At 43.5% G+C, this 13,794-nt stretch overlaps 1 protein-coding gene across 1 annotated transcript in view; it reads left to right on the top strand.

Annotated features, from left to right (window-relative positions):
* LOC144597475 (serine palmitoyltransferase 2-like) overlaps positions 1–13,794 on the top strand; it is a 119,040-nt gene that overhangs the window by 51,335 nt on the left and 53,911 nt on the right. Inside the window, exons 8-9 of the mRNA XM_078406910.1 lie at positions 831–1,050; positions 11,851–11,977. Coding sequence (XP_078263036.1) covers positions 831–1,050; positions 11,851–11,977 — 347 coding nt within the window. The remainder of the gene's footprint in view (positions 1–830; positions 1,051–11,850; positions 11,978–13,794) is intronic.

Raw genomic sequence — 13,794 nt, 5'->3', positions numbered from 1 at the left:
TCTTGGCTATGATATAACCGCAGTTATGGTCTAAGTGGTCACAGTTTAAGAATAAGGGGTAGGCCATTTAGGACTGAGATGAGGAAATACTTTTTCACCCAGAGTGTTGTGAATCTGGAATTCTCTGCCACAGAAGGCAGTGGAGGTCAATTCACTGGATGTTTTCAAGAGAGAGTTAGACATAGTTCTTAGGGCTAACGGAATCAAGGGATATTGGGGGGAAAAGCAGGAACGGGCGACTGCTGTTGGATGATCAGCCATGATCATATTGAACGAAGGGCCTAATGGCCTACTCCTGCACATATTTTCTGTCTATGTTTCTGTTTCCACTGAACAATTCCAATGTGCAGTGCCACATTTGTATAACTGGGCCCCTCAGTATCAAAGGAATCATTTGAGTTGCAACAATGTTAAATCGGTATTGATTTTAGTAGCAGCATCTGAGATGAGTTTAATTTGGGAAGATTTCATTGGAAGCATGTGACCAGCAATGTTAATGTTGACAAATTGTGTAATGAGAATATGTGATTTGTGATTATAAAATTGCATTTGTCAACATTTTAATAAATATTTGATTTATCTTTCAATTAAGACTGAGAAATGGGTTTAAGAAAATAACTGCAGATGCTGGTACAAATCGATTTATTCACAAAATGCTGGAGTAACTCAGCAGGTCAGGCAGCATCTCGGGAGAGAAGGAATGGGTGACCAATTCCTTCTCTCCCGAGATGCTGCCTGACCTGCTGAGTTACTCCAGCATTTTGAGAAATGGGTTTGTTTAGTTAGCTACGAGTAGGACTTGTTAACAAGGCTGCATTTTCCATTCGCAGTATGGAAGGCTCCATTGTCCGTTTGCCTGAGATAGTGGCTTTAAAGAAAAAGTACAAGGCTTATCTGTACCTGGACGAAGCTCACAGCATCGGAGCCCTGGGGCCCACAGGCCGCGGTGCGGTCGAATATTTTGATGTCAACCCCAAGGACGTGGATGTCATGATGGGCACGTTCACCAAGAGCTTTGGCGCAGCTGGTGGATACATAGGCGGGAAAAAGGTACGGCAATCTTTTCTCTGACTTTTATGTCGAAATCCTTTTTATTGCCATGTGTAAGAAGGAACTGTGGGTGCTGGTTTACACCGAAGATAGGCACAAAATGCCAGAGTTAACTCAGCGGGCGGGATCAGGGATTCTCTGGAGGGAAGGAAAAGGAACGCTTCAAGACCTTTCATCAGACAGAACATCAGACTGCTGGAGGAAGTCAGTGGGTCAGGCAGCATCTGCGGAGGCACAGAGACAGTCAACAGCGACACCTTTGCCTCCACAAATCCTGCCTGAACTGCTAAGTTACACCTCAGTTTTATTTAGTCTCAACCAGAAACACCAGCTATTACTTTTCTCCAGAGATGCTGCCTGACCTGCTGAGTTACTCCAGCATTTTGTGTTATCCTTTTCATGCCATAACTGACCTAGGGTTTGCATGTTGCATCTGTCTCCTAGATTGTAAGTTGTATCAAGGAATTAGCTTCCTGTGCTCCAGAAGTAAATTGTATTTTGCTGTTCATGAACCAGATTAAAAACAAACTGTAGGTGCTGGAAAAACAAGGAACTGCAGGTGCTGGTTTACAAAAAACTGGTGCTGCAGTAACTTGTTGGGTCAGGCAGCATCTCTGGAGGACATGGATAGGTGACATTTTGGGTCCCATCTGAAGAAGGGTCCAAGTCCTCCAGAGATGTTGCCTGACCTGCTGAGTTACGCCAACACTTTGTGTAGATGCTGGAGGTCTGAAATAAGTAAATAAGCAGCTTTTGTGGAGAGAAAGCGAATGTTTTGGGTTAATCGCCTTTTATCTGAGCTAGCCAGTTATGTTACAAACTGGAAAGGGTGCTTATCTGAAATTGTTGGATTGAATGGCAAGTCTTGAGACTTGATGTGACAAGTCCAAAGATTACATTCTGTTCTTTTACAATGGGATTCTTAGGGACAGTATGAGGACGAAGAGAGTAGGGAGGTGAATCAAACTATCAGGAAGCTTGATTTTCAGTGTTTTGTATCTCACAGTTCCAGCTTTGTTTATTTTCCTCCCCTTCCTGGGGTTTCATTTAGTTTTGGCTTCTCCAGTTAGAGACACATGCTGATGATGAAAGTAAATGAGATAGCAATGTTTAAGTGGCATTTAGACAGGCGTGTGAACAGGCAGGGAATGGAGGGATACAGAACATGTGTAGAGAGATGGGATTGGTTTAAATTGGCATCATGGTTGGCACAGACCTCGTTGGCTGACGGCCCTTTGCCTGGGCTCTGATCTATTAATGCCATGTCTGCCTGAATAACTTTTTGTCAATCACATAAGAATTCTTATTATCTTATAATCAATCTATTTCCCAGTAACTAAAGTCCAGTAGGCTAACTGCAGTCCACTGCTTATACGCTGCAGGAGTTTAAATAAAACTGTGAGGGGGAACTCGGCATGTCAGCATTTGTGGAAGCAACGGTATTGCTCGTGACCATCCTTCTGCCTCCACAGATGCTGCCTGACCTGCTGAGTTCCTCCAGCAGTTTCTTTTGCTCTAGATTCCAGCATCTGCAGTTCCATGTCTGCCTAAAACAACTCCTTCCCGCGTCTGACCCCAATGGAAGACATTAGTTTAGTTGGATATGTTCTCCTTGGTTCCAAAGCCTTGACTTTGCCAAATTAGCACGGAGCACTTCACATCAGATGACGTCTTACAAATGTGTCAGAAGTGGGAAGGTGATGTTTACTTTACCTGATACACACGAATGTTTAATCCATCTGATAAACACAAAAAGCTGGAGTAACTCAGCGGGACAGGCAGCATCTCTGGAGAGCAGGAATGGGTGACGTTTTGGGTCGAGACCCTTCTTCAGAAGAACAGACGTCTGAAGACGGGTCTTGACCCGAACCGTCACCTATTCCTTCTCTCTAGAGATGTTGCCTGTCCCGCTAAGTTACTCCAACATTTTGTGTCTGTCTTCAATTTAAACCAGCATCTGCAGCTCCTTCCTACACAATCCATTTGTATGGACTTAATACTTTTGCCATATCTTAAATGTAGCAATGGATTGATGTTGAAGGCAGGCATCCAGCAAACCACAAAAATTATGGGCACTGACAGTTTTTGAAACCTTCACTGACTTAGATGAACTAATGTGGTTTAAAAAAAAATTAAAACTTGGAACTTTACTTTAAAAACAGGTTTCCTTCCTGAGGAAGGGCCTGGACCCAAAACATCACCAATTCCTTTTCTCCAGAGATGCTGCCTGACCTGAGGAGTTATTCCAGCTTTTCGTATCCATCATCTTTTACCTTTAAAGGAGTTGCAGTTAATAGAATGCAGCATTTAATGCTCAATATTGCCTTCTAGTGGCAATTGCTAAATGTACTGCAGGTGTACATTTTGCTGTAGACGTTAATCACTTTAGATCCCAAAACGAAGCACCCAACTTAAAATTTGTGTTTGCATTTTAAATAATGAGTGAATTTACTCCAGTGCATTCTGTTGATAGTGGGAACGTTTTAAATTGGTCTAATGTACACCAAAAGTAATAAAACATAACATTGGCATTTAGGGAAATTCATGATGGTTAATTTATCATTTGCACCGGCTGTTTGTAAGGATGACAATGTAGTTAACATTGTTAGTAGGTTTTCCAACATTTGGAGGGAAAATAGACAGTGAGGATGGATATCTGTTTACAACAAGATCTAAGATAGGCACAAAATGCTGGAGTATCTCAGCGGGACAGGCAGCATCTCTGAGAGAAGGAAATTGGTGACGTTCTGGGTCGAGACCCTTCTTCAGACTTGGACAATAGACAATAGGTGCAGGAGGAGGCCATTCAGCCCTTCGGCCCTTCGAGCCAGCACCGCCATTCAATGTGATCATGGCTGATCATTCTCAATCAGTACCCCATTCCTGCCTTCTCCCCATACCCCCTGACTCTGCTATCCTTAAGAGCTCTATCTAGCTCTCTCTTGAATGCATTCAGAGAATTGGCCTCCACTGCCTTCTGAGGCAGAGAATTCCACAGATTCACAACTCTCTGACTGAAAAAGTTTTTCCTCATCTCAGTTCTAAATGGCCTACCCCTTATTCTTAAACTGTGGCCCCTGATTCTGGATTCCCCCAACATTGGGAACATGTTTCCTGCCTCTAACGTGTCCAACCCCTTAATAATCTTGTACGTTTCGATAAGATCTCCTCTCATCCTTCTAAATTCCAGTGTATACAAGCCTAGTCGCTCCAGTCGTTCAACATATGACAGTCCTGCCATTCCGGGAATTAACCCAGTAAACCTACGCTGCACGCCCTCAATAGCAAGAATATCCTTCCTCAAATTTGGAGACCAAAACTGCACACAGTGCTCCAGGTGCGGTCTCACTAGGGCCCTGTACAACTGCAGAAGGACCTCTTTGCTCCTATACTCAACTCCTCTTGACCCGGGTCTCGACCCGAAGCGTCACCCTTTCCTTCGCTCCAGAGATGCTGCCCGTCCCGCTGAGTTACTCCAGCATATTGTGTCTATCTTCGGTTTAAACCAGCATCCTTTCTACAACAAGATGTGGAGAGGATGTTTCCACTGGTGGGAGAGTCTAGGACCAGACATCATACCCTCAGAATTAAAGGGTGCTTTTTTAGAAAGGAACTTCTTTAGTCAGAGGGTAGTTAATCTGTGGAACTCATTGCCGCAGAGGGCTTTGGAGGTCAAGTCAGTGGATATTTTCACGGCAGAGATAGAAAATTCTTGATTAGAACGAGTGTCAAGGGTTATGGGGAGAAGGCAGAAAAATGGGATTTGGAGGCAGCGATCAGCCATGATTGAATGGCAGAGTAGACTCGATGGGCTGAATGACCTAATTCTACTCCTATAACTTGTGAAGATCTAGATCAGTTGGGAAGGTGGGCCAAGGAACATTAATTCAGTGTGAAGTGTTGCACTTTGGTATGTCCAACCAGGGCAGGATCTGCACATTTAATGGTAGAATCCTGGAGAGTACAGAACCCTGAGAGTTCCTTGAAAGTGGCCGATCAGGTGGACAGGGCAGTAAATGGGTTTGAAGTATGATAGTTGGGACAGGATAAAGTTGTACAAGTCGTTGATGAATAATATATGCAGTTCTGGTCACCCAGAGGAAGAATGTCATTAAATTGGAAAGGGTGCAGAAGAGATTCACCCAGATGTTACCTGGACTTGAGGCTCAAGTTGTAGAGAGAAGTTGGTTAGGCTGGGACTTTTCTTTGGAGCATAGAAGACTTTCCTTATTGATGCAGCATATAATGTGTCTGCAAAGGAAGACTGGGTTGTGACCTTAAAGGGCACACGATCATGAAGCATGGATAAAGTGAAGTATTTTTCCTCAGGTAGAGGATTCTAAAACTAGAGGGCATAGGCTTAAGGTGAGAAGAGAGGGATTTAAGAGGGACCTTTTACACTGAGGGTCATCTGTGTCTGGAACAATCTGCCAGAGGAAGTTATAATATCAAATATAATTATGACTTTCAAAAGACATTTGGAGAGATACATGGGTAGAAAGGGTTCAGAGTGATATGTGCCAAATGCAAGCAAATGGGACTAGCCTAGACTATCGTATGTACTGGCTATGAAGATGATCAATGAATGTCTTGCTGCATCTTTACAGACACATTATATGCTGCATCGATAAGGAAAAAGTATACAATAAATTGAGTTCTTCAATGTAAATCAGATCATAATTGTGCAAATACCCCTGGAATGAACAGTCGGGAGTGGGTCTTGGTGATGGGAGAAGTTTGTGTTAATATTGTGCAGGTTGATTCTAGAACTTGATTCTGGGAAGAAGCTGTTCTTGAACCTGGAGGTGAAGGGTCTTGGGCTTCTGTACCGCCTTCCCAGCGGTCGCAGTGAAAAGAGCGCGCAGACAAGGTGTAATAGAAACTATGAATGTCACGGGAACTGTGGACAGGATGTTGTGGTTCGTTGATGATATTGCTGCATTCATCACGTAGACTATGTCATCGAAACGTGCCTTGTGTAAGACTGCTGTGAATGTTGGTATTGAGGATCAAACTTGAAATGCAAAATTGAAATTGTTATTTATAATTAAACTCTCAGAAACCATAGTTTATTGAGGATTACCAGGAGATTTTTACTGAAGCGGTCACTGTTGACATTGAGAATTGTATTGCCTTCGCACAGCGTTCATCCCAAATATCCAATGCACTTCTTGCCTGGCCAATTGCCTGTAAAACTGTGACGTAAAGTGCTACACAATGCAGTTTTTAAATCACTAGGTGGAAGCAGTGATCCACAGAACTGATTATGTGCGGCCGGTCGTGAAATCCAATTCTGTTTACTTTGTGTGCTTGGCTTCATGGCACCGTAGCACAGCAGGTAGAGTTGCTGCTTCACCGATCCCGTCTTGATCCTGACCTTGAGTCTTGTCTGTGCAGAGTTTGCATATTTACTATGACCAGACGGGCTTCCAGAGGGTGCTCTGGTTCTTTCCCACCCTACCCCAGCCCACCCTCAAAGATGTGCTAGTTCATTAATTACAAGTTGCCCTCTGGTGTGGGTGGCAGCAGAAGGTGATAGGCAAGTGTGGAATTGATGTCAGCATAGACTCATTGGGCTGAACGGCCGTATGTCTTAAGGAGATATGCCAACCTCCTTAAGGAAATACGCTAACCACCTTAGCCTTAAGTAAATATGCAAGCCTTCTCTGCCTTTAGACTTTAGAAATGCAGAGTGGAAACAGGCCCTTTGGCCCAACGAATCTGTGCTGACCATCGATCAACTATCATTATCCTACACACTGGGGGCAATTTACAATTTGACAGAAGCCAATGAACTTGCAAACATGTATGTCTCGAGTGTGGGAGGAAACTGGAGCACCCAGAGAAAAGCCACACGGTCGTGGAGACAGACGGCACTAGTAGTCAGAATCGAACCTAAGACTCTTGGCCTGTGCTGCTGTGCCACCGTACCACCCTAATGATATATTCAAGCCTTCTGTCTTATGCAAAAAGTCCATGTTTAAATATTCTGTAGAATGTTAGCTTCTACTGCAAGGCAATCCAGTCATTGGCTCCATTTAAGACTGGGATATATATATATGCTTTATCTGACTTAATCTTGCAGATGTGAAAAGAGGAGAGAGTACTGCTCAGAAGTATTTTGATCATGGTGTATATTGATAGCATTGTGTATGAAACGTTCTGCCTAATTCTACAAATTACTGTATCAATACTTTGGGTCCAACTTGTTGCTTCAGGTTTTTTTTTTCCTTGATCCGAATATCGTTAACCTAATCCAAACGCATCAGGTGTCTAAATGCAAAAGAAATTCGATTTGCAGACTTGCATAAAGGAAAATTCAACCGATATTGTCAAGTCAAGTCAAGTCAAATTTATTTGTCACATACACATACTGTGCAGTGAAATGAAAGTGGCAACGCCTGCGGGTTGTGCACAAAAAAGAATTACAGTTACAGCATATAAATAAAGTTAATAAGTTACTATTAGTGTCGACAAAAATTTAGTCTCTGGGGTTATAAAAGTTGACAGTCCTGATGGCCTGTGAGAAGAAGCTCCGTCTCATCCTCTCCGTTTTCGCAGCGTGACAGCGGAGGCGTTTGCCTGATCGTAGCATCTGGAACAGTCCGTTACTGGGGTGGCAGGGGTCCCTCATGATCTTGCTAGCTCTGGATCTGCACCTCCTGATGTATAGGTCCTGCAGGGGGATGAGTGTAGTTCCCATGGTGCGTTCTGGTGACAGAGAAACTATGCAAGAATTACCTTGCCGTGTTCTGCCGAACGCACTACTCTCTGCAGGGCCATCCTGTCCTGGGCAGAGCTGTTCCCAAACCAGACTGTAAGGTTGCCGGACAGGATGCTCTCTACAGCCCCAGAGTAGAAGCAATGAAGGATCCTCAGAGACACTCTGAATTTCCTTAATTGTCTAAGGTGGTAAAGGCGCTGCTTAGCCTTACCCACCAATGCGGCAATGTGCGTTGCCCACGTCAGATCCTCTGAGATGCGGACTCCCAAGTATTTAAAACTGCTCACCCTGTCCACAGTAGACCCATTTATCTCCAGTGGCGTGTACGCCCTTGGATGTTTAGCCCTTCTGAAGTCCACAATCAGCTCCTTTGTTTTAGTGACATTCAAGAGGAGGCTATTGTCCTGACACCAGAGTGCCAGATCAGCCACCTCCTCCTGGTAGGCCTTCTCATCGTTGTTGGAGATCCGGCCCACCACCACAGTGTCATCAGCAAACTTGATGATGGAGTTTGAGCTGAACCTGGCCCCACAGTCATGTGTGTACAGGGAGTACAGTAGGGGGCTAAGGACGCAGCCCTGGGGGGATCTTATGTTCAGGGTGAGGGAGCTAGATGTGTGTTCCCCCATCCTGACCACTTGGGGCCTGGCAGTGAGAAAGTCCAGGACCCAGGCACACAGAGGGGTGCTAAGCCCCAGTTCCAGCAGCTTCTCAACCAGTCTGCTGGGGACTATTGTGTTGAATGCTGAACTAAAGTCAATGAACAGCATCCTCACATAGCCCCCCTGGCTGTCCAGATGAGAGAGAGCGGTGTGTAGAACCTGGGAGACCGCATCATTCGTGGACCTGTTCGGACGGTATGCGAACTGTAGTGGGTCCATGTTGCGAGGAAGGAGGGCGCAGATGTGCTTCTTGACTAGCCTCTCAAAGCATTTCATGACAACAGAGGTGAGGGCCACCGGTCGGTTGTCATTTAAACACGCTGGAGAGGCATTCTTTGGCACCGGTACAATGATGGATCTTTTGAAGCATGCAGGGACCACGGACTTTGCCAAGGAGAGGTTGAATATTGTGGTGAGCACTGGAGCAAGCTGAGTAGCACAAGACTTTAGTACTCGCCCAGATATACCATCTGGGCCTCCAGCTTTCCTCGTGTTCACACGCGTCAGAGCCCACCTCACCTCATGCTCGGACACCGAGAATGTGTGCACATCCCCGGGAGTGGATCCCCCTCCAGCCTCGCTAGCCAGCGGCCCTTCGGTGCTGTTTTTAGACGGCGAGCTGGTGGTGTTACCCGTCTCAAACCGTGCATAAAAAGAGTTCAGGTCATCAGCTAAGGAGGAGCCGGCACTTCCGGTTGAGGGGGTGCTGGACCTGTAGCTAGTTGTAGTCCGTAGCCCCTGCCAAAGGCGCCTGGTGTCCTGCTGCTCCATCTGTGACTCCATTGGTGCTCTGGAACAATGTTCTTGGAGGTGACAGAGAAACTATGCAAGAATTACCTTGCCGTGTTATGGAATGCAAGTGTTATGAGGATTTCTGAATCCTAAACAACTCGAGAATCCAAGGTGTGGTCAACCCCAGTCTTTGTATTGCTGAAGTATAACTTTAATCTCCTTGAACTCCAATCATTTAGATATAAACACCAACATTCCATAGGCTTATTTGGGTAATGTTTGGTATCTGTTCATGGTTTTATGATCTAATTACGTGAACCCCAATACGTGCATGCATGCACATCATTAAAATCTATTTGTCAGTTCTGTCTCCATTTCCTTAATCTACTAGTCTACACATTTAAAACCTTTCTGTTTGTATGATTTATAATGCCTTGTCTTTGCTATCAACAAACCTGCACATTGGTTTCTACTCCATCTCATTCACTTATTAATATTGCGATTAGTTGCAGGTTCAACACAAGCCCTTGTGAGATGTCACAAGTTACTACCTACCATTTTAAGTACTTACCCAATACCCCCACTTTTGTATGATTCAGCCTATTTTCTGGCCAGGCCAATAATTTGTCTTCAGTTCCCCAGACTTTTAACTTTATTCAACAGTGTCTTTGAAGAAAGCTATAAAATGTTTTGTGGAACCCCATGAACATCCCTGTTTGTGTGACCTGTCCTTTACAAATCCATGCTTGAACTTTGGTCACCTGAAACTTTAGATGGTTCTTGAGCCTTGTGCAAAGCTTTGGTGTAAACGAAAGCATATGTGAAGTCAGCATAAGAATGAGAGAGGATATTAAGATGAGTCACTGGGAGCCTGAATGAACAGAGAAGCCAAGCATACCTCATGCAGTGGAAGATAGACTCAAAATGCTGATATGTTAGATAGAGCTCTAGGGGCTAGTGGGATCAAGGGATATGGGGAGAAGGACGATCAGCCATGATCACAGTAAATGGCGGTGCTGGCTCAAATGGCCTCCTCCTGCACTGATTTTCTATGTTGTGTTTAACTCAGCCTGACAAGCAGCATCTCTGGAGAGAAGGAATGGGTGACGTTTCGGGTCAAGACCCCAAAATGTTACTCATTCCTTCTCTCCAGTGATGCTGCCTGTCCTACTGAGTTACAACAGCATTTTGAGTCTATCTTTGGTTTAAACCGACATCTGCAGTTCCTTCCTATATAATCGTTGGATGCACACCAGGGGAGGCAGTGAACGTGAAAGTGTGAACCAGGGTGTGCAGATGGGGTTGTGACCCCCTATGTTGCAGCATGAAGAAGGGAGCATGTATCAAAATTTCGTTTAGTTTATTGTCATGTGTACTGAGGTACAGTGAAAAGCTTTTTGTCGTATGCTATCCAGTCAGCGGAAAGACTGCACGTAATAACAATCAAGCTGTCCACAGTGTACACAAACAGGATAAAAGGAATAATGTATAGTGCAAGATAAAGTCCAATTAAAGATAATCCGAGAGTCTCCAACGAGGTAAATGGTAGCTCGGGACCCCAAGATGGTTCAGTTGCATCATAGGACAGAAGTTGGGAATGAAAGCAGCGCTTGGGTTCAATAAATACACTGTGGCTCTGTGCCTTCTGAATGCCTGCAAATGAATTTGAGGCCAAATGTGTTTCTGTGATTGTGCAAGTGAAGGGGAAGGCTTGCAATTAGCGGGAGGAAATATATGGATGTCAATGCGTAGCAACGCTTTTGCTCTGCGTGATGCTTACCCACAGGTTAATTGAGGGAGGTAACCCGTGAAACGTTGAGGTAAGAACCAAGCATGGACTCCTGGATCACCACCAGCATGGTTCCATTGCAATGCAGACAGGACCTCTAACTCAATACAAATGAAACAAAAGGAAAGCACCACAGAAATGTATGATAAGGATCCACAGTGAAGAGTTCATGAAGTTGGCGGAGATGGTATGCAATGCCGTCGAGCTAATGCAGAAGGTCCCCAATCCTCCCTATAATTCATGTAATTGGCGTGTCCTCTTCTCTCTTCCAAACCTGAAGAACCATGTCAATATCTTAAGCCATCCATTGACTTGGACAGGCTACACTTGGCCACATGAAGTCCTGATGGAAACTCTGAAATAGGTTTCACGTTGAATACTGTTTAATGATATAGCTTTATTGTTTTACTCAAGTTTGGGTTGCTGGTATATGTAGTTGGCTGTTGGTAGTTCTGTATTATACAAACTGCTGGAGTAACTCAGCGGGTCAGGCAGCATCTCTGGAGAAAAGGAATGGGTAATGTTTTGGGTTGAGACCCTTCATCAGACTGAGAGTCTAGTTGTTCACTATTGTCATATGCATGCTATAATCAGAGAATTTTGCTGTCAATTGGTTAATTTTCTAATTTGAAGCCTTAAATTTGTTTTGAACAAGTTAAACAACTCTGAAAATTACATGGATGCGTATGCAGGTTCACTTTCAACTTAGAACTCAAAGTGTCAACTACCAATGATATTGCAACTCAGTAAAATGGACTTGTCAGCATTTTCTGTGTGTACAATTCTTTTGGTGTGAAAATTCAGTTGCTCCGCGTCTGCAAGACTGGAGCCATTCATTGATTCTGATCTTGACCAACTGGCACAAGACTTCAACGACTGTGTCTGCATTGCAGGAGCTTGTGGAGTATCTTCGTTCACACTCTCACAGTACGGCCTACGCGACATCCATGTCTGCACCTGTTGCGGAGCAGATCATCGCCTCCATGACCTGCATCATGGGAGAAGATGGCACAACTCTGGGTAAGTCTCTGTGGCCTGACGGAAGATGGAGCCAACATCAGCAGTGAAACAACTTGGTGATGGAGGCGATTATTTAGTCAATAAGCCATAATGAATCTCTGCCAAGTCGGGTTTAATGACAATTAAATACAATGTGCAGGGTAGCCAAGTTGCAGTAAACATTTATACTACGATGATTAATAATGTTCTCAACTTTTGCTCTGAATTGAATTGAATAAATTTTATTACCCAGGTATGTATACATACAAGGAATTTGCCTGGGTGCTTCGCTTACAAGTAACAACATGACATACAGTAAACAATTAAGAATAAAACATAAAATATTAAAACATTAAGAATAAAACATTTTTGTTTCAACATGTGAAGAATGAAATAAAATACCCGGTGGCCTAGGTCTGATTTGGTTGGCTTACTGCTGGTGGAGTTGGTACTTTCCTCAATTTCCGAAAGCTATACAGGTGACAACAACATGGCACATATTTTGAGGACACTCAAGAAACTTCTGCTAGAATGAGAAGGGTCCAGAGGAAAGTTCTTGACCTGAAACATTTATTGTTCCAACTCCCTCCCCAGATGCTGTCTGGCCCACTAAGCTTCTTCAGCGGTTTGTTTTGTGCTGTACACGTCCGACCCTATGATCCAGCTGAACACCTCAATTCACCCTTTTCTGCCATTGCAGCATATAATGTCTATATTGTCTATATATTATTACAGCATATGAATTGAGTCCATTTCTGTCCCGATTCTCTTGCTTCATAAGATTACAATTTCTCTTTTTCTCTAGTTCTGCAGGGGTTTTGTGCAGTAACAATTACATTTTTAAAACTGCAACTTTTAGAATTTATCACTGCTAAACTTAGCTTTTTCTGCTGTCCTCATTCTTTATAAATTGGTGTCAACGTTTACAGGGATCTCGCATATTTGTGTGTACATTCATTGTCTTTGCTCATTTTCCCAATCTACGTAATTTGTAAATGAAAGTATCCTTGCCTAATTACTGCCCCTGATTTGTCTACTCTTGCTGTTAATATCTCTGGAGGATTTGCTTTTCATTCCAGCCGGCTTCGTGATGTCAGAGGCGGCATGTGGGTCTATAACTTCAGTTGAGATGGCTATGCAGCAAAATATGGGTACTGTTGATGCCAAGAAATGACTTGCATATGCCAATTTCCCACTGTGTGAATAAACAAAATTGTAAAAATCAGTTAACATAATGCTTTTTCTTTTTCCCCCTCCACACCCTGACCAATATTTGCTACCTATTGCTCTGCAAAGAACCAAGTCACCTTTGTAGATTAAAAGATCCAATGGAAATAATTTTGAAAGCAATATTATCCTTTAATTATAGTGTGTGCATGCTGCGAATAGGAAATTATTTTATATTTAAGGAGCTTGAGTACTTGGAGTAGATAAGGATTTGTTTTAATCTTGTTCTAAGGTTACAATAGAATTGTCTTTAAAAAAAGGGTTAACTTAATTAGGTACCTTAGCTGCAGTTAGATGGAGAGAGAGAGAGAGAGAGAGAACATCAAAGTTCTAGCTTTGTGCAGTTTTTATAAATCTGGAAATCTAAAGGGGTAGTGGATAAATGATGTTGTAAATACTTCCTGCAGTTGAAATCTTTTTAAACAGTACTTGAACAATTTGAGGTTAACTATTAGTATGCTTTCTAGGTTACTCATGGCATCTTTGTCTCTGGATTGAGGATGACTTGCATCTTCTGGGGTACTGAGAGTTTTTGGATGATCAATGAGGCTAAGATGGGAACCAAGATCTCCTCTGGTTAAATGGCCTGCCCCTTATTCTTAAACTGTGAC

Source organism: Rhinoraja longicauda, chromosome 10, assembly GCF_053455715.1.
Source record: "Rhinoraja longicauda isolate Sanriku21f chromosome 10, sRhiLon1.1, whole genome shotgun sequence".
In the NCBI taxonomy this organism is placed as follows: domain Eukaryota; kingdom Metazoa; phylum Chordata; class Chondrichthyes; order Rajiformes; family Arhynchobatidae; genus Rhinoraja; species Rhinoraja longicauda.
This window is presented reverse-complemented; position numbering and strand designations above follow the sequence as displayed.